General features: G+C 33.2%; 1 protein-coding gene across 1 annotated transcript in view; it reads left to right on the plus strand.

Moving 5' to 3' along the window:
- ARHGAP42 (Rho GTPase activating protein 42) overlaps positions 1 to 20,822 on the plus strand; it is a 405,542-nt gene that overhangs the window by 275,007 nt on the left and 109,713 nt on the right. Inside the window, exons 5-6 of the mRNA XM_051986849.1 lie at positions 7,697 to 7,798; positions 15,879 to 15,989. Of these exons, the coding sequence (XP_051842809.1) occupies positions 7,697 to 7,798; positions 15,879 to 15,989 (213 nt within the window). The remainder of the gene's footprint in view (positions 1 to 7,696; positions 7,799 to 15,878; positions 15,990 to 20,822) is intronic.

The raw sequence follows: 20,822 nt of genomic DNA on the forward strand, positions 1-20,822 counted from the left end.
AATTTGCAATATACTATGTGGTAGAAATTAGGCTGAACTTTGTAAGTGGGAGACAGAAACTCTAAATATATTTTTTCATTTGAGGGGAGGAGGAGAAATTACATCTGATATTTATTTATGCCCTTGATAAAATGTCAATTAAAATAGATATTAAAAAATAAAACTGTGCTCTTCATAAAGGCAGAAAACTGGAATAGATGGCCTTAAAAAAACAATTCTAATTCTAGTCTGGTTTTGTGAAAAAATTTATGAAAAATAGATTCTTTCTCTTCCTTATCTTTGGAGCCCTCCAGTGTTCAAGCAGACACATAGGTTTATTTGTGGAAATATTTATTTCACCTTCCTTTGTGCATTATGTACACAGAAAAAATTCAGAGATTCAGAATGCTTAATCAGAGCATTCCTCTGTGATGTAATTCTTCCTCTTTATCTAAAATTGAATACTTGTATTCAGAGCTGGGTGACACAGTGGAAAAAACAAAACAAAACTCTGGGCTTAGAATCCAGAAGACTCATCTTATTGAGTTCAAATCTAACCTCAGACATTTACTAACTATGTGACCCTGTACAAGTTATTTACCCATTTGCCTGAATTTCTCATATGTAAAAAAAAAGACAATAGCAAATTACTCCGGTGTTTTTGTCAAGGAAACCTCAAAAATGGTGTCAGGAAAAGTTGGACCAGACTGAAAATGATTGAACAACAAATGGAGAGCTGAATATTTTCCTCAGCATCATTCACTCTAAATGTTAGTCAGTCCGTAGATATTAGTTATTCCCAGCACTATGCTGGGCACTAGAGGTACAAAGGAGGGAAGTTCATAAAACTCTCAAGGGCAATAAAATGCAAATAACTATGTACAGTCAAGAGTTATACAGGACAAATTATAACTAATAAAGTGAAGAAAGACACTGAAATTAAAGAGGGATTGCAGAAGATGAGATTTTTTTTTCTGGGATGAAAAGGAAGGCAATGATGCCAAGGGTGGGCAAGAATTCCTTACCTGGAGGACTGCCAATGAAAAATGCTAAGAGTTGAGAGATGGAGTAGCTTACTTGAAAACCAGCAAGGTTAACAGTACCCTTTGATGAAAGAGTATGTGATGATGTATAAAAAAAGGCTGGAAATGTAGGAAGGGACCAGTTTATAAAGAGCTTTGAAAGCCAGATGATTTTATATATGATTCTGTAGGTGATAGGGAACTATTAGAGTTTGAGTAGAAGAGTTATATGGTCATACCTATTCTTTAGGAAGATCACTTTCTGTGTAAAGAAATGCTTTATGTATACTTGTAAGTAATGGAGAAAAATTTGTAAAGCTATTGCTATAAGATGGACACTGTCCTTATGCTCATTTTTGTTATTAGAACATATGAAACTATATTAGAAATTTATAATTGTAAAAATATCATAAGGTAGTTATTATTTTACTGTCAGATTATCTGCATTTTGCTATTTTGTGTGGCTCTGGTTTCCCACAGAACCATTAACATATAAGGTTTTCTTTGACCTAAATTATTATTGAATATACATAATAAACCACCACAATGACTCTGAAACACTTACTAATTTGGTGTGAAATCATTTTGTTTGTTTGCAAGCATGATATTTTTAAATTACCAAATTTTAGAGCTAATCCTTAGAAATCATTTCACCTTGTCCCTTTATTTGTTATATAAGGAAATGGTAACTTAAGTGATTGAGAATTAGTCAAGTGATTCTTCCAAGAATACTGCTTGTTGTTTTGTCATTTTTTTTTCAGTCCTATCCTGATTCTTGGTGACTCCATTTTGGGGCATTCTTGGCAAAGAAACTGAACTGGTTTGCCATTTCTTTCTCTAGTTTATATTAGAGAGGAGGAAATTGAGCCAAAACAGTTAAATGACTTGCTTGGGGTCACACTGGAAATAAGTCTTTGGGACCATATTTGAACTCAGGAAGATGAGTCTTCTTGACTCCCAGACTGGCACTCTATCAGCTATGCCACCTAGATGCCCTAGGGCACACACACTATTATTCTGGAGTTTCAACTCTGGTGTCAGGTTTTTTTCTATGACAATGGGTTTCTATACATTATCTTTCCATGGCCATGACTACTCCTTGCCCTTTTACAAAAAACTTAATTGAGCTATGGATTGATGATCACTTTGTGTCCTTTGGTACCTGAGTTGTGATAATAATTTATGTTAGGCAGGCCTGTAAAATATTTTTATTGTTTGATCACCCAATCATAGAATCTCTGGTTAGATAGGTCTTTTCTGATCTGGTGGTATGAGAAACCGACATTTTCACAAGAAACTTCTGAAAATGATTTTTGTTGTGCCAGAATTCCTGATGGGCTGGCACTGAAGCAGCATCTTTAAAACTGCCATCAAACACTAACTGAAAACAAAGATATCAGTGTAGTCTCACCAGCTGTATGTTCTCCTTTCTTCTGGGATTTACTTCCTTTGCATTTCCTTAATAGTGAGAAAGGAAGTTTGAGTCCTCAATTGAAAGAGAGAAGAAAAGTTGATTTGTGTATCACACTATATAAAGAGAGCTAACCATAAATACTTGGATACCAATGGACTTTATTTTTTTAAGCCCACTAATAGAAAATTATTATCTCTTTCTGGAATTCTGTGGGGTCGGGCAGTAAATGTTGCCAAGAGATGCAATTTTGTACATTCATCATAGTATTAGGTCACATATATGCAGTGATTCACAAAATGCTTTATCTTAAATTTTCATTTTATTTTTACAGTAACCCCAGGAGGCAGATTATACAAGTGTTATTATCGCCTCTGCCCCAGATGAAGAAACTGTGACTTTCCCAAAATCACACATGATAAGAAATGTTGTGACTTGGAATTGAATTCTCTTCATTGTGATTATGGATGCTCTTTCTATATTTGATTTCACTGACTCACTTTTTGCTATTAAGAAAAGAAAATGAGCCATAAAAAGTAGCAAATTTTGAATAGTTCCTGGAAGGAATATGTCCTAATTACTTCCGTTTCACTTGGGGGAAAAAACTGATTCATTTGTTGCCTTTTCATTAAACGGAAGGTAAACTACAAGACTTGTGAAATGTAACTACACATAAGCTATTCAAAATTTGCTACTGTCTATGAACTTTTTCCTTTATAGCATGAGAGAGAAAAAAATTGAAGAAAATCTTGTTTCAAAATGAAAAGGAAAAAAAAAATAGTTATTTCCAACATTCTAGATTAGGTCCTCACTAGTTTTGCCTGCACTACTATAAACTTTCTCCTAATTAGGTTGCTTTGTCTTTTTTGTTTTTGGCCTCCTTTCCTTCTAATTTGTCCTGCATGCCCTTGTCAGGTGCATTTTCTTAAACCATAATTTTCACCAAGACACAATATGTCTCCATTGCCTGTCAGATCAGTTCATGCTCCTCAATCCTTATTAGCCTCAAGGTCCAAAAATATAGCTTCATATTACCTTCTAATTATTAAAGGAAATGTTCTACTCATTACATTTTTCCATATACTTTTGTGATCACACACATTCTTTGAATGTTCCTACTATTTAACATTATTCACCCCATTCGTTGCTATCACAAAAAAGTGTTGCTACAAATATTTTGATGTAAATGAGAATTTTTTCTTATCGACAGTCTTCTTGGCGTATGATTTTTAGTGATGAAGTCTCTGAGTCAAAGGCTATGAATATTTTAGTACTTTATTTACATAATACCAAAATACTTTACAAAATGATTATACTGATTCACAACTCCATCAACAACACACTGATGTATCTATGGTATTCTTCCACAACTCCTTCAATATTAATTATTGTTGTCATTTGTCTTTTCTCCCCTCCATTTTGCACAATTTGAGTTGAAAGCTCAGAGTTTCTTTTGAATTGCATTTCTCTTACTAATCATTTGGAGGAATCTTTTACATTGGTTGTTAAAAGTTTACATTTTCTCTTTAAAGAATTGTTTGGTCATATCCATTAACTATTTATCTATTAGGGAATAGCTTTGTCATGTATATATGTTTATATGTGTGTGCTTATATGTTTAAATATCTATTCTGTACCTTCACATCTTATATATCTGAAGATTTTTATGTGTATTTCCATCCCTAATTGGATCACTTTCCTTTAGATGATATCCAAATTCCATAGTTCCTTGCCCAGTTCCATCCTCCTAAAGAAAATTTCCCCTTTCATTCCAATTCAAGTTATAGGATCACTAATTACTTTAAGTAATTTTAGTAATTTAGTAAATTTAGTAATGGCATGTATTTTTAAGAAAGACTCATGTTGATTTCATTACTGTTTCCAGAGTTAAAGCTAGAAAATTAGAAATGGTAATGAGAAGAATATTTATGTTCCAGCAGCATTACATCAAGAAAAATTTTAAATGGAGTTTTGGTCCTGAAATTGGACAAAATGAGTTTGAATGCTTACCAAGAGCCCAGGATCACAAGTTAGAGGTAGAGGCTGTAGAGCAGTTGAAATGACATAGAGATAGTTAGGGAATGATGATTTCAGTAATGTAGGGGTGGAGGGATCTTTGGTAAGGCAATTTTCTCTGCCAATGCAGACAAGCAACTGTTCTTCTCTTGTACCTGATAAAGATATTGAATTATTGCTTAGAGCCAGGAAGACAATATACCAATATCTTTAATGGTAATGTAAATGCAAAGAAAAAAAAACATCACAACAATCAAAAACAAATGTCAATTACAGAGAACAAGTTTGGTCCTATAGAAGAGATATAAGAAAATACTTCCCCTTAATCCTTTTCAGAGCTGGGAGGGAGTGTCTATGGGATTCAGAAGATAACATTTTTGGTGCTCTTTCTCCTGTACAGCTCTTCTTAGGTAATATACCACAATTTACCCTACCAGATACCTTTCCATTTGACTTTGCAAGACCCTTAACTTGATTTCTTCAACATTGTCTAGATGCTAGGCATTCTAAATCTACTTCTTTATTCTTTGGTGGATGGTTAAACTGAATTATTTTTTGTAATTGTACATTTCAGGTAGAATGTTTTGTACAGTTTGGGAACTTGATGGAATCTGTCATCGTAGAAGAATCAGGGGAATCTAGAGTATCTTAACCATTTATAAAAAAAATCCCCCTTCCATTTACACTCAGGGTTGGATGTCTACCATGACTATGACGGACATCTTTGGAGAACTTCCATCTTCCTGCTTTTATACCTTGTTTGATATTAATAATCAAGTAATCAACAAATCAAGTTATCTATTATATCTTTAAAGGAGTTTTGTATGAATTTGCCATATTTTCATAAAGGAAAACCTTTGCAGAAGCATTTTATTCTAAAAGTTAAAATATACTTTTATAATTAACAATAGCCAAAATAGAATCTGATATTCTCTACTATAGAATATTATCCAAATTTCATACTTAGATTTTATGAAAAATGCCCTTAACACATGTCTATATTCTTCTCTTAAAATTTTGTAGATAGAGAAAAACAGGCATATGAGGTGGCGGTGTTTTTTCTTCCAATGTATTTTGAAAAATAATAGGATCTAAAATGTTTTCAAATGACTATCATTTTCTCACATATCTTGCAAATCAATCCTTTTGTACCTTCAAAATTATATCACCTTTAGCTTGGACATCTTTTGTTGGTACTTGGCCTAGCCCACGTGGTTTTCCTTCCTTTGTTTTCTTTATTGCCACTTCTATTTTGTCATTTAGGACATCAGGGGCTGAGATGTTAAAATGGTAGCTCCACTGCTAATGTTGGAGAAAATGAGATGTTTTAGAAAAAGTGATAGATCATATTTATCTTTCATCTATTGTCTTTATTCTGGTTTCATCCTTAGATACCCTTGAGTTTATTTGATTTAATCTAGTCTCTGGACAAGTTTTCTGGAAACTTTTTTTCCTGTCACCCTTTCTTTTTAATGAGGTGTTGCTACTTCATAATCGTATGGAATCCCATTCCACAAGCTTTTGTAAATAAGTTTATATTATAAACTATCACTGACTTTGACTGCCAGCTCTCTTCATTTGGCCAAAAAAGAATGTGTTTGTAATTTCTAGGCTATTTCTGGTTTCCTTGTTATGGTAGTTTATTTATGCAGTTTAGTTTTTTTAGATTGTCATGAACCTTTGGATAAGTTTTTATTCATTTCTTGTTCTTAGAAGCAGTTGCTTCCCTAAAAATGGGCAGATCTGAGCTATTTTCATTCCTTGTCTTATCTTTTTGTACTTTTCCTTTGATCTTTGCCCTAAATTGGCAATCTGACTTATCCACAAATATCCACAAAAATTTCACTCTGCCCACTAGTACACTATACAGGATTACAGATTCAGAGCTGCAAGGCATCTTAGAAGATTTCCAGTTCACCTTCTCTCTGATTTTCAAAATAAAGATTCTCAAGTCCTGAGTACTTTGCCTCTGGTCACATAGTCATCCTTTGAAAAGAGGACTTCTAAGTACAAATTCAGCATTCTTTCTACTGAAATTTCTTTTTTCTTCTTCTTCTTTGTTTCTCCTCCTCCTCCTTCACCTCTTCCCCTTCCTCCTTCTCCTCCATATCCTTCTTTTCCTTATTTCTCTCCTCCTTTCTCTCATTTTATGCTTTTCATGTCCATTGCCTCCTTACTCTTTATTAAGACAGGATTCATGATATGTAAATGATATCCCCTATTCTCACTTATTGAATCATGTTTTTCATCTTTTTTTTTGGGGGGGGCATCTTTCCCTTGGTCCACCTTTGCATAGAATTCACCAATATTAAGGCATGTGCTGATTTAACTCGTAAATTCTTACCTATTTGAAGTAGGATTTCTCTACTTCATCCTCGACAACTGTTGTTATATGAATTATAACTATCTTCATGCTAATCTTGTTTTCAAATGCTTAGCATGAATGTAACAATTTGGGTTGACAAAGAATCTTGTAAAGTGATGATTCTTGTTGACATTCTTCTAGAAGAGGCTATGAACCATCTTTTCATTTAGCTGGAATTTCTTTTTGTATACTGATTTCATTTATAGCCAGATAGATAAGACTAAGTTATGCTTATATAGGGCATGTTTTGTCTACTCAGTCATTGGACAAGAGCCACATACCTAAAATAGAAAGAGTTACATAAACAATTGAAAACTCATTTTTCTATCATTTTTTCTTCCTTCCTGCCATTGTCACTGAAGAAATAGAAGGTGCCATACTGGACCAAGGGCCAATATGTAGTCTTTGTTTCACAAGTTGCCATGTCCAAAATATGAATCACCATATGACCAGACTGCTGGTGCTGAGCCTTTCCACACTTAGCTTGGTTGTTCCTCAGCAAACAAACAGTCTGTTGTCAGGGCCACATTCATAGTTTCTTCTTTATGGTTAGATCTGCCATAACTTGTCCTCCACTGTTCTAGTCTTCACAAACTTATGTTTACTTTCTCTCTATTGTAAGACATCAAAGGATAGGACTGTGAAAGTTTAATCATGTTAATGCAATTTTCCAAACTAATTTAACCTATAACTCTTATATGGCAAATCCTATATTCCTACCATGGACTAGGCCATAATTCCTTTTCTTTCAAATAGTCAATATAATCAGAATAAAGATTTTAAAAAGCAGCCTTTGTGACTTCATATGGTAGATAATTAAGATTTCCTTAATTCTTAATTTTGGATGTCTGTGGTGTTTTGTTTTTCCCTTCTTAAGTTATGTCTTCTTGTTTTCCTTCTTAGGATGGAAAGAAGAAGTTTGACAAAGAGAGTGAGAAATACTATTCTATTCTTGACAAGCACTTAAATTTGTCAGCAAAGAAAAAGGAGTCTCATTTGCAAGAGGTAAGCTTTGACTATTTTTGGAAGACAAATCTTTAAATCAAAGAGCCAGTCCTTTCTATTCATATTACCTAGACTACTGTTCTTCATTAGATCTACTTTTCCTTATTTCTCAATTCTTAGAAGTCAATATGTTCACAATAAAGAAAAAAAATCACTAATAGGACATTTACGTATCCTTTTGTTAGTATATAATGTAAGCAACAAATCAATGTAGTTTCTACAATCTGTCCAAAAATGTATTTACTTGTCCGTTATAAAACAAGTGATTCTGTATGTCCAAAATGAATTAAAAAATAAAATTATCTTGATATAATTCAAGTAACATTTTTGTGAAATATCTAATCTCAGCCCTAAATCCCTTCCTGTTCCTTGAGTCACCATTATTACCAATTTCTCTATGCTTTTATCATTTAGCCCTTTTCTCTCCTCTTTTCCTCCTCTTGTCTCTGTCTTAATTATTACAGTACAACATCATCATCTTTTCTTTGCCTTCTTGGTGATGAAAGCCAGGAATTCTATCCCTTAATGAGTGAATTTTTAAAACCGATTGCCTCTACTTCTGCTTTATTTTTTCTTTAATACTCCTTTTTCTCTCTTTTCTACTATTGCTTGAAAACATGAAAAAGTCCTGGGAAACATAAAAAAAAATTTACATGTCTACTTTGGAAACTCCAAAAAATAAGAAGTACTGTTCTAGTTCACTGTTGATAATTGGTAACTTTTATAGATTGTTTTAAAGTTTGGTAATGTGCTTCATGTATGTTACCCAGAGACATGGAAAGTACAAATGACAGTTCTTATTAAGCCTAGTTTCTGAAATTTTATTTAGGACTTAAAGGAAGTAGGGAGTTCAGTAGTTGAGCAGAAGAAAGAGACTATATTGACATGGAGGAAAGCCAAGGAAAGAGTCTGGCTTTGAGAAGTGGGTTTTCTTGTTTGTGAGAGAGCCTAGATTCTAATGTCACAGGATCTAAGAGTATTTGTTAAAGACTAAGATCTTCAGATTTCTAGAACAGTAGAAAATGGGAGGGAGCAAGATTATGAAGGGTTTTGAATATCAAATATCATTTTGTATTCACTCCTCTAAGCAAAGAGAAGGAACTAGAGTTTTGAGTTTTTTGGGGGGTGAGGGATGGCGAGGGATGGTGGAGGGCTTAATCAGACTTGAGTTTTAGGAAAATCACTTTGTTGGCTGAGTAGAAGATGAATTGAATTGAAAAGAGATCTGAGACAGGCAGATTTACCAGCAGACTAGTGTAGTTATCCAGGTATGAGGTTATGAGGGGCTACTCTAGATTGGTGGAAGCGACCAAAAAGATAAAGTGCCATGATTGAGGGGCACTCAAAGGTCAAATCAACAGGCCTTAGAAATAACTTATATATAGGGAGTAAGAGACAGTGAGCAATCCAGGATGATTCATAAATTGGGTGCCTGGGAGACTGGGAGGATGATGGTGCTCACTACAGTAATAGGAAAAGTTTAAGATAATGTGTTCAGTTTTAGACTTCTTGAGTTTAAGAGATCTATTAGTCATACAGTTCAGAATCTCTAAAAGGCAGTTGGAAATGGAACTTTGGAAGTCAGAAGACAGATTGGGGCTGGAATGGTAAATCTAAGAATCATAGCATAGAGACAAATAATTAAATCCATGGGAACCAATAACTAGGAGAGAAGGATATCCTAAAAACTTGAGAGAAGAGAGTATAAAAGCTGATACAGTGACAATGTTGTCAGAGCTGCAGAAAAGTCAAGAACAATACATATTTGAAAAAGACCATTAATTTGGCAACTAATGATCTTCCTATATGTTGATTAAAAAATGAAACAAGATTTTGGAAATGGAGATGAATAGGAGAGACTCAGATTCAAGATGCCTTTCTGCAAAAGAAGAACTAATGTAATTTTTATCCATATCTAGCTGAATAAGTATGATTAATGAAAAAAATAGTGACTGTGGACACTGTGGGACAAAAAGAAAAATCATGAAGAAAATATGGTTGTATGTGATTAAAATAGTTTTCAACATGTTCAATATGAAATATTGGTAGAACATCTAGAAGTAAATGTTTAGTAAACAACTAAAGTATGAGCTGGCACTCTTTAAGAGATAGCTGTAGACATTATAGGTGAAACATTTAGGAATGAATAAGTTTATAAGGGACATAGGAAGTAATATGAGAATTCAAGGAGAGGAAATAGAAAAGAGGAAAGGATAAGTTGTAATCTACTGTAGAGAATTCAAAGGTATTTGATTTGGTTAATAATAGGGCACTGGAGATCTCTTAATGCTGGGGCAGGTAGGTGGCACAATGAACAGAACACTGGCCCTGGAAGCATGAGTTCAAATCTGGTTTCAGACACTTACTACATGTATAAGTCACTTAATTCCAATTGCCTCATCTCCCCCTCCCTCCAAAAAAAGAGCGGGGAGGGAAGGAGAGAGAGAGAGAGAGAGAGAGAGAGAGAGAGAGAGAGAGAGAGAGAGAGAGAGAGAGAGAGAGAGGAGAGAGAGAGAGAGAGAGAGAGTTTGAGGTTTAAAAGTCAGAATGTCTGAGTTTGGTGAATAGTCATAATATAAGGATTTTCTTTATAAAAAGATTTAGCAGAGAAGAGAAAAATGGGATAAAACTTGTATTTCTCTAATTGAAGAAAAGTGCTCTTTTTTTGATTAGGGGAATATATTTATATATACATATATATATGTATATATATATACATATACATATGTATACGTATACATATATATATATACATATATTATATTATATTATATTATATCTAGAGAGGAAGAGGACAGAGAGGGAAATATTGAAGATACAAGAAAGAATAAGAGTGATTGGGGAGACAAAAAAAGAGTGGATTATATATTAGGTATTATATTAGGTACATATAGGTATTATAGAATTAAGTTTGACAAGGAGAAGGGCCATATTTTCCTCTGAAATCAACCTAAAAATGATCTAGTGGAACAACCTCACTTTTCAGATTATTAAAATGAGGCATATAGATTAAGTGATCAGATGAAACTATCTCACATATAATATGGTAGAACTGGAATTTGAACTCAGGCTCACTAAATCCAAAATGGTGAAAGACAAAGAAAAGTTTTGAAGTATGGTTAAGGAAATTTAAAAGAATTCAGGACAAATAGCCTCAATCTCAGTAAATTAGAAACAGAGTTCATCTGTTGAAATGTGTTGGAAGTTTAAGGAAGTAGGAAAAATTTAGAGTAATCACAGTGGGGAATATGAAAAGAAGTTTATTGAAGATGATTAAAAGGACTCCTGTGTTGCCATTTAGGTTATATAAAATGGATCTTTCCAACAGTTTATGACTTTCTGTAGAAGCAGTTAGCATAACATAATCAAGAAGGCAGATGTTGCTGGGTAGCCCAGACTGCAGATTAACAAAAAACAGCCAAAAGCCTTCCAGATCAGATGCAGTTCACAATACCATCATTCTCCATAGTAGCTTTTTGAGTGCAGAAACCTTGTGTTTATGCCCCTTATGATCCCATTCTATCAGAAAAATTATTGAAATTGTTTTTTTCTTGTGTAAAGAAGGGTCACATAGAAGTATTAACTATTTTTTCCCCTGAGGTGTTCATAAACTTATTTTCCTTATAAAATGGGTATGTATATTAGGCAATTTGGGAACATTAGTGTTAAAAATTAAAGAGAAATAGAAAAAGAATAGTAGACTTGGCTTAGTTATTTTCTAAGGAAGTCTAGAATTAATTTTATAGGCATGCTACTGATTTCACTATGGTTGTACTTTTCATTCTGTTTTGGTTTTAGTTTTTTTGTTTTTTTGTTTTGTTTTTGGTAAAAAAAAAAAAATCTTAAGACTTAGAAGGGGTTATCATCTCATTCAGGGATGGGGAAAAAAGAAAGAGAAGGTAGAAATCTTATTTCATTTGTGGTCCTGAGAAAAGAATTTAAGATAAATGGATGACACAGATATTGTATAGAACAAATGCAGAATTGAGGGGAAAAAATTGGTATGGTTTGCAGTCTTAGAACTGAGAAGTACTTGGAGTATTTGGAAGTACACTATTTGTGTGCAGCCAACTTTGGGAGACATTTAAGAAATTTTTCCTGATTCCCAAATCTTTGTGCCATATTTGTACCACCAATTTCCTGTGTACCAAGCTCACAATCACAGAAGCATTTGATTGTTGGAGACATTAAAAAATATGCTTAGACTTCATTGAACAACATATTAAGAAATATAAATAAATTTAAATCTTTAGTAATTCTGTCAAATATTAGCCACTTTGGCTTTCAGACTGGAGATGTGTTTGTGAAACAAGCTTCTATTTAGAATTTATTTTAAAATTTTGAGTTTTGGAACGGTAATCAGGACCAGTATGACTTTCACTAATAAGCTACTGGGTCACCTTATCACATGAATTAAACTTTCTAAGCTTCAATTCATAATTTGTAAAATGTTACTTTTACTTATTTCACAAAGTTATTGTGAGGAAAATACTTTTTAAAAATTATCATCATATAAAGTCATTTATATTTATAAATTTATAAAGATGAAGGTTTATTCACATAAAGAGATGAGAAGGTTCCTCTCTACCCTTTGATGGAGATAGGAGATTTACAGAGGCTATATATTTCTCATATTTTTAACATATTTATTAGTTGCCCTGATTTTTTCCCTCTTTAAAAAAAAATGGCATTTGTTGTATGGGGTTTGTTGTAGGGCTCCTCTTTGGGAGAAGCAGGAAGATGAAAAGGAGAATAATTACAATGAGGTAAAAAACAAGACATCACTAAAAACATTTTTTAAAAATAGCCCTAATTGTGAGATTTTTTTTTTTATTACTATATGTCTATCGTCCCCTGGGCCCTAGAAATGAAGACTAGCAGTATGACTATGGGCAATAGATAATGTTTTTGAACTTCATTTTCTTTATCTACAAAATAAGCATAAAATCCATAGTAGTATTTATCTCACATGATTGTTGTGAAGTCAAAAGGATATCATGCATACAACATGAATTGTAAACTTGAAAGCAATATAAAAATGTGTCAGTTATTAGTATTATCTATAAAACATTTACTATTGTTTTCAAGGTGCTTACTTTCTACTTCAATGGTGACATGAATTTAATTTTTTTTAAATATAGGGAACCAAATTTAATGGAGCATATATGTTGGTGTAGTGCATGATTATAAATTTAGTTTTAAAGGAATTCAAAATAATCCTGGTCTTAATCTTCTGCCAAAGAGAAATTGAGCTATCTATAAGTACTGTAGCTTCTTGGATGACCTTTTGAAGGAGTATATAGAGTATCAAATTTCAGTGCACTACACTAGAATTGATGAAAGCTACTGTAACTGGAAGCATGACAAGATTCACTGCTGTTCTAAGTTATCCAAAAACTCTCTGTCTTTCCTGAGTGGGAGATGAATTACTCAAGTGAACTTCAAATAATGGCCATTTGGGCTTAAAGTATTAGTACAAAATGTCTTTACAAACAAAATAAGCTCATATGTGGTTAGTAACAATGACAGTGGTTTCATGTCCAAACAAAGATCAATATTATGAAATGGAGCATTGAAAATAACTAAGAGAAAAAAATTCTAATATTGTATCACGTATTCGCATGTCATCTGTTTGCATTGTACATTTTGATAGTTGTCTTATGAATGTCTGTTGAGGTGATCAAACTTACGCTGAATAGGAAAAATATTGATTTGTTTTAGTGTGTTGCTTTTGTTGCTCCTGCATGAAAAACAACTAATAAACCATTTGGGGGAGGGAAATAGAAGGATTAGTAAGGTGGTCATGGTACTCATTTATTTTCCCTTTTATCCTTCAAATTGTTTATGTTTGATGGCAAGGATGGCATATGTATAGTATAAAGGGAAAAAATCATTTTAAAAATCTGTAAGGATATCCAATACTTCAATGCTATAATTATTAATGAAGAAACTGTCTTAAGTATAGTAAATTATTATTTTAATGCTCAAATCCTTATGCCTAATTTTACTCTGCTTTTGTTGAAAAAGCATCCTTGGAAGTGACTCAGTTTTTGTTTTTTGCATTGGTGTTACTTAATGCTTAGACCTCAGCAGGAGATGGTGGTTTTATCCACTTCCACTAACCCCAGTTGCTAATAACCTGTGTTAAAAATGTGCAGAGATTGCATGTGATTTTTCTCTACTAAACCAAATGTAGTTGCCAGTTCCCAGAAGGACTTCTGAGGATAACAAGCTTGAGGATAGAAAAAAAAAAAAAAAAGAGAGAGATAAAGTTTAAACAATTAAGAAAAGAGAGATGGAAAATGCTTATCTGAAGAAAACTTTCTTAGCCACTAGAATTACCTAAGAAAACACTTATTTTATCATAGAAAAATGTGTTGTACTTTGGAATGTGATTCATTCAGGATCCATAATCATTCAGGGTTTCAGATGTAGTCCTGGCCTTTATCCCATCTGAAAATAAACTCTGAAATCAAGTATCACCTCTTTGTTTAATTACAATTTCATCTTCTATGTAGTTATTTATGCATATGTCTTTTTTCTCCTGCCAGATATTAAGCTTGAGATCACTTGAGCTTCTCTAACAGAAAGAGGCAATCAGCAGTCTTTTTAAGCATCCTCTATGTTCTAGGCACTATACTAGGCACTGGGAATATGAATACAAAAAAAAAAAAAATGATCCTCATTAACAAGGAGCTTACTACCATACGAAAAAAAATGCTCTAAATTACTATTGAGTAGAGAAAGACAAACTAAATCAACTCTGGGATACCGTGTCTCACATCTTTCAGATTGGCTGAGAAGACAGAAAAAGATAATCATAAATGTTAGAGGGGATGTGGGAAAATTGGGACACTAATACATTGTTGGCGGAATTGTGAATACATCCAACCATTTTGGAGAGCAATTTGGAACTGTGCCCAAAGAGCTATCAAACTGTGCATACTCTTTAACCCAGCAGTGCCATTACTGGCTCTTTATCTTAAGGAAATCATAAAGGAGGGAAAAAGACCCACATGTGCAAAAATGTTTGTAGTGTCTCTTTTTGTGGTAATAAAGAATTGGAAAATGAGAAGATGCCCATCAATTGGGGAAGGGCAGAATAAGTTGTACTATGTGAAAATAATGGAATATTATCATTCTATTAAAAAAAATTGTAACCAAGCTGATTTTAGAAAGGCCTAGAAAAATTTGCCCAAACTGATGCTGACTGAAACAAGCAGAACCAGGAATGAATTGTACATGCTAATATGTTTGCAAGAATGTTTGATGATCAACCATGAAAGAATGGATTCTTCTCAATAGTACAGTAATCCAAGGCAATCCCAATAAACTCTGGATAGAAAACACCATTTGTATCCAGAAAAAGAATTATGGAGATTGAATGTAAATGAATACATGCCATATTCATTTCTTTTTTCTGGTTTTTTTCCTCTCGTAGTTTTTTTCCTTTTTTCTGATTTTTCTTTCTCAACCTGATTTATAAAGAAATGTCTATTTTAAAAAATTAATATAAATGTATAACCAGAAAAAATAAAACAATTTAACTAAAATCAAAAAGCTGTAAAGTTTCTACATTTTAAAACAAAATAAAATTTATTAACGAATGAAAGCAAACAAAAATAAAAGGAGCTTACTTTCTAATAGAGAAGAGATATACAGGTATGAGCCTATACAGAATAAACATTAAGAGAAAGAATACAAAGTAAATAAATAGGGAGGAAGGATCCTGGCAATAGGGAGGATCAAGGATGACTTAAGTAGAAGGTGATGCAGGTTAGCTATGTCTTGAAGAAGGAGAAATTATTTGAAATGGAGATAAAGAGGAAGCCTTAGACCTAGGAGACAGAGCAGTTTAGAAGTTCAGAGATACTTAGGTGAGGAGCAGAGAGAGGGTTAGACTGACTAGATCACTTTTTTTTTTCTTTTTATCTGTTTATCCTCAATAACAATCAGTTCTTTTCATATCTTAAAGACCAACTGTGAATTCTGCATGACTGGATACTTTGCTATTTCCTGCATCTATACAGAATCTGACCATTAATGATTTCTAGTTGTGTCTTTCTCTTTTCTTCCACAGGCAGATACACAAATTGACCGAGAACATCAAAATTTCTATGAGTCATCACTTGAATATGTCTTTAAAATACAAGAAGTTCAGGAAAAGAAAAAATTTGAATTTGTTGAACCGGTAAGAGTTTCAAACTTACTTATTAGAGACTCTCTATTTAAGTTAAAAGTTATTATTTTTCCCAAAATGCAATCTTTGAAAATTAAAGACTTCTTGAGGACAGATATTGTGTAGTTTTTCTTTTTTTGATATCCATAGTACTTAACACAATTTCTTGCATTTAGTAGATACTAGATGATCAGCTGATAATTGAATTGAATGGAAACCAGGCTCTATCACTTATTACCTATGGAGCCTTAAGCAAGTCACTGAAAATGCTCATGTTTCTCTTTAATCATCTGTAAAATGAGAAAATTGGACAAAATGACCAAGTTATTTTCCCTTCCAACTTTGGAGCTATGGTCCTATAAATTGAATTGAATACTTGTCATCTAACTTTGACAGATGGGATTTTAAATGCTTAGATGGAAATCAGATTGCTTACACATTCATAATATGCGTGCATGTGTGTGTGTGTGTAAGCATGCATGTATAAAGGATGTATATACAAAATAACTTGTGTTTTATATATATAAAAATAATATTTGAGTATTTTATTGTTTTTAGTATTTTCAGTCATATAAAATTCTTTGTGACCCCATATGGGAATTTTCTTATCAAAGATAATGCAGTGGTTCTTCATTTCCTTCTCTAGCTCATTTTACAGATGAGGAACTAAGGCAAACAGGATTAAATGACTTGTTCAGGATCATACAGCTAATAAGTATTCTGAGGCTGCATTTGAATCTGATTTTATCCATTGCACCTCCTAGCTGCTTGCTTTTATGGTGTTAGTGGTCTCTAAGACTTTCTTATGAAGTCAATTCAGTTTTTAAGTCAGGGCAAGATAAAGTAGTTATTTCTACATATTTACTTTATGCTTAACATTTTTCTCCATGTTTACTTCTGAGAGAGGGAGTTTGAAGTCCCCCATTAGTATAGTTTTGTTCTGTATTTTTTTCCTGTAACTGACTTAACTTTTTAATAATTTGGATGCTGTACCATTTTGTGCCTATGCATTTTAGTATCAACTAATACTTCAAGTGATCTAATTTGTCCCATTTTACTTCCTCATTGTCTATGGTATCCTTTAACAAATTGTAGTTGACTTCCTTATCTCTTTTAATTAGTTCTACTTTTACTTTGTTTTATCCGAAATCAGAATTTCTATGCATGCTTTTTTTTTTTTTTTGCTTTAGCTGAAGCATAGTAAATTCTGCTCCACCTTTTTACCTTTATCTCTGTTTTAAATGTGTTTCTTGTAAACAACATATGTAGGATTCTGCTTTTTTAATCCATTTTACTATTTGCTTCTGTTTTTTGGGAGTGCTCATCCCATTCACATTCACAGTTACGATTATGCACTCTGTATTTCCCTCCATCCTATTTTTCTCCTAGGTATATACTTTTGCTCTCGCTTTCTATCTTAAACCTTCTTAGGAGTGTTTTGTTTCTAACCCACCTTGCCATCAATCTGCCCTCTCTTTCATTACCCCTCCTCCCTTCTTTTACCACTTTCTCCTAGTGTTTCTGCCCTCCCTTCTCTCCAGCATCTCCTTTTTCTTTCCTCTTTCTCCTCTACTTCCTTATATGGTAAGATAAATTTCTACCCCACTGAGTGAATATGTTCTTCCCTTTTTGAGCCAAAACTAAGCTTAAAATTAAGCCTCAGATAATCCCTATCTCCCCCCACCCCCAGCTTCTTTCCCTCTATTGTAAGAGGTCTTTTGTGTTTCTTCAAGTGATCTAATTTGTCCCATTTTACTTCCTCTTTCCTCTTCTAATACAATCCTTTTTCTACCCCTTAATGTCTTTTTCTTTGATGTCATCGCATCAGAATCTATTTATATACACACCCTTCATCCAGGAATGCCCCTCTAACTGCCTCAGTAATAGTTACAATTCTTAAAAGTTACAGGATATCATTTTCCATCTAGGGATGTAAACAGTTTAACCTTTAAATTTTTATATATATATATGTATGTATGTATGTATGTATGTATGTATGTATGTTTCCCCCTATTTACCTTTCTATGCTTCTCTTGAATTCTGCGTTTGAAGATCAAGTTTTCTGTTTAATTTTGTTTTTTTTTCTTTTTCAGTAGAAGTGATTGAAGTCTCTTATTTCATTGAAGATCCATTTCCTCCCTTTAAAGATGATGCTCAGTTTGGATGGGTAGTTAATTCTTGGTGTAACCCCAAGTCTTTTGCCTTCCAGAATATGGTATTCCAGGCCCTCTGATCCTTTATTATAAAAGCTACCAGATCCTGGGTAATCCTGACTGTTGCTCCTTGATTCTTGAGTTGTTTTTGTCTGGCAGCTAGTAGTATATTTTCCTTGAGATTATAGTCCTGGAGTTTTGCAACAATGTTCTTTATTGTTTTCCTTGTGGGACTTCTTTCTTGAGATGATCAGTGGATTCTTTCAAAGACTATTTCTCTCTCTAGCTCTAATATTTCAGAGCAGTTTTCCTTGATGACATTTCGAAGAATGTTATTCAGGCTTTTTTTTTTATCATGACCTTCAGATAGATCAATAATTTTTAAATTGTCTCTCCTGAATCTGTTTTCCAGATCATCTGTTTTTCCAGTAAGGTATTTTACATTTTCTTCCATTTTTTTTCCTTCTTTTTAGTTTGTTTGATTGATTCTTGATGTGTCATAGAGTCATTAGTTTTCATTTGTTTGGTTCAGTATTTTAAAGTGTGATTTTTTTTTTTGTTAGCTTTTGTATCTCTTTTCTCATTTGATTAATTCAATCTTTCAAGGTGTTTTCTTCAGTGAATTTTGTTTTCATTTGGTTTATTGTGTTTTTTAAGGAATTGTTTTCTTCATTTTTTTTTTTTCTTTTTCAGTAGAAGTGATTGAAGTCTCTTATTTCATTGAAGATCCATTTCCTCCCTTTAAAGATGATGCTCAGTTTGGATGGGTAGTTAATTCTTGGTGTAACCCCAAGTCTTTTGCCTTCCAGAATATGGTATTCCAGGCCCTCTGATCCTTTATTATAAAAGCTACCAGATCCTGGGTAATCCTGACTGTTGCTCCTTGATTCTTGAGTTGTTTTTGTCTGGCAGCTAGTAGTATATTTTCCTTGAGATTATAGTCCTGGAGTTTTGCAACAATGTTCTTTATTGTTTTCCTTGTGGGACTTCTTTCTTGAGATGATCAGTGGATTCTTTCAAAGACTATTTCTCTCTCTAGCTCTAATATTTCAGAGCAGTTTTCCTTGATGACATTTCGAAGAATGTTATTCAGGCTTTTTTTTTTATCATGACCTTCAGATAGATCAATAATTTTTAAATTGTCTCTCCTGAATCTGTTTTCCAGATCATCTGTTTTTCCAGTAAGGTATTTTACATTTTCTTCCATTTTTTTTCCTTCTTTTTAGTTTGTTTGATTGATTCTTGATGTGTCATAGAGTCATTAGTTTTCATTTGTTTGGTTCAGTATTTTAAAGTGTGATTTTTTTTTTTGTTAGCTTTTGTATCTCTTTTCTCATTTGATTAATTCAATCTTTCAAGGTGTTTTCTTCAGTGAATTTTGTTTTCATTTGGTTTATTGTGTTTTTTAAGGAATTGTTTTCTTCATTTTTTTTTCTTTCCTTTTCCAAGCTGTTGGCTTTCTCTTGCATACCTCTCCTTTCTTTTTTCATTTTTACTTCTACCTCTCTCTCTTACTTGCTTTTTAAAAATTTTTATGAGCACTTCCAAGAAGTCTCTTTGGGCTTGAGACCAATACATATCTCTATTTGAGATTTCCCCATGATCATTTTGTCCTTGTCTGAGTTAGTGTTTTGGTTTTCCCTCTCACCATAGTAACTTTCTATAATTAAGCTTCTTTTCTGTTTCTTGCTCATTTTCTTTCCTTCTCTCTTTTCCCCCACTCTTTTGTGCCGTTTTGTGCACTGCTCCTAGGATACCAGGGTGCTGTCCCAAACTTTCTATGCTCTGAAACTTTGCTTTGAATATAGAGGCCCTTTCTGTTTGTGTCTTGCTCTCAGCAGGGGGTGGCCCTACTTCTTTTCTTCAAGAACCTAGTTTTCTAAGCTGGCAGTTTGCCTTCTTAGTTGGTATTGGAGGCTACTCCACTGCTCTGCTGTACTACTGATCCAGTATTGAGGGGTAATTCTGCTGATCTGCTGTGATTAAACCCCTCTACTGGCTTTCCTTGAATCTATCTGAGCTGGGGCTGAACATCCTTTTCATCCAGTGAGACTGATCTTTCTTGAAGTCCTTCCAGTCTATCTTGAGCTGGAGAGGGGTTTCATTTCATCAGACTCTTTTCAGAGGTTTGATTTCATGTGGTTTTCATAGGAAACTAGGAAAGCTCATGAAGCTTTCTGGCTTCACTATGCCATCTTGGTTCTGCCCTCAGGACTCATTCCATTTTTCTCCATATTTACAATCCTAATGTGTCTATATAGCATATATCTATACAAACATGGTTTCTATTGGGTCTTTCAGTATTCTTTAATGTAGTTTTTAGAGTATAAGAAGGGTAAAAAGGAGGGAAATATGGATGGAGTTAGAGAAGGGAATTTTGTCTCTCATTCATTAGATCAGGAATAGCAATAAATAAGGTAAATGTGAGGTAATTCACAAATCTTAATTAATTAAATTCATATTCTTCTCATACCATTTTTTTAAAGAAATAACTAACAAAATAATCAAATATGTAATAAATCTGATATGAAAAAATATAATATTTATATTTTGCAAATTTCAGATACTCTAAGTTCTATACTGTACCATTATCTCACTGTTTTTCCAAAGAAGGAAATAGAAATCAATAGAATTGTCAGGAGGAAAGAGGGGCTTTCCCCTAAATAATTAAGAATTGGATAGGGAGAGTAAA

This window comes from Antechinus flavipes, chromosome 3 (genome assembly GCF_016432865.1).
Source record: "Antechinus flavipes isolate AdamAnt ecotype Samford, QLD, Australia chromosome 3, AdamAnt_v2, whole genome shotgun sequence".
Classification (NCBI taxonomy): domain Eukaryota; kingdom Metazoa; phylum Chordata; class Mammalia; order Dasyuromorphia; family Dasyuridae; genus Antechinus; species Antechinus flavipes.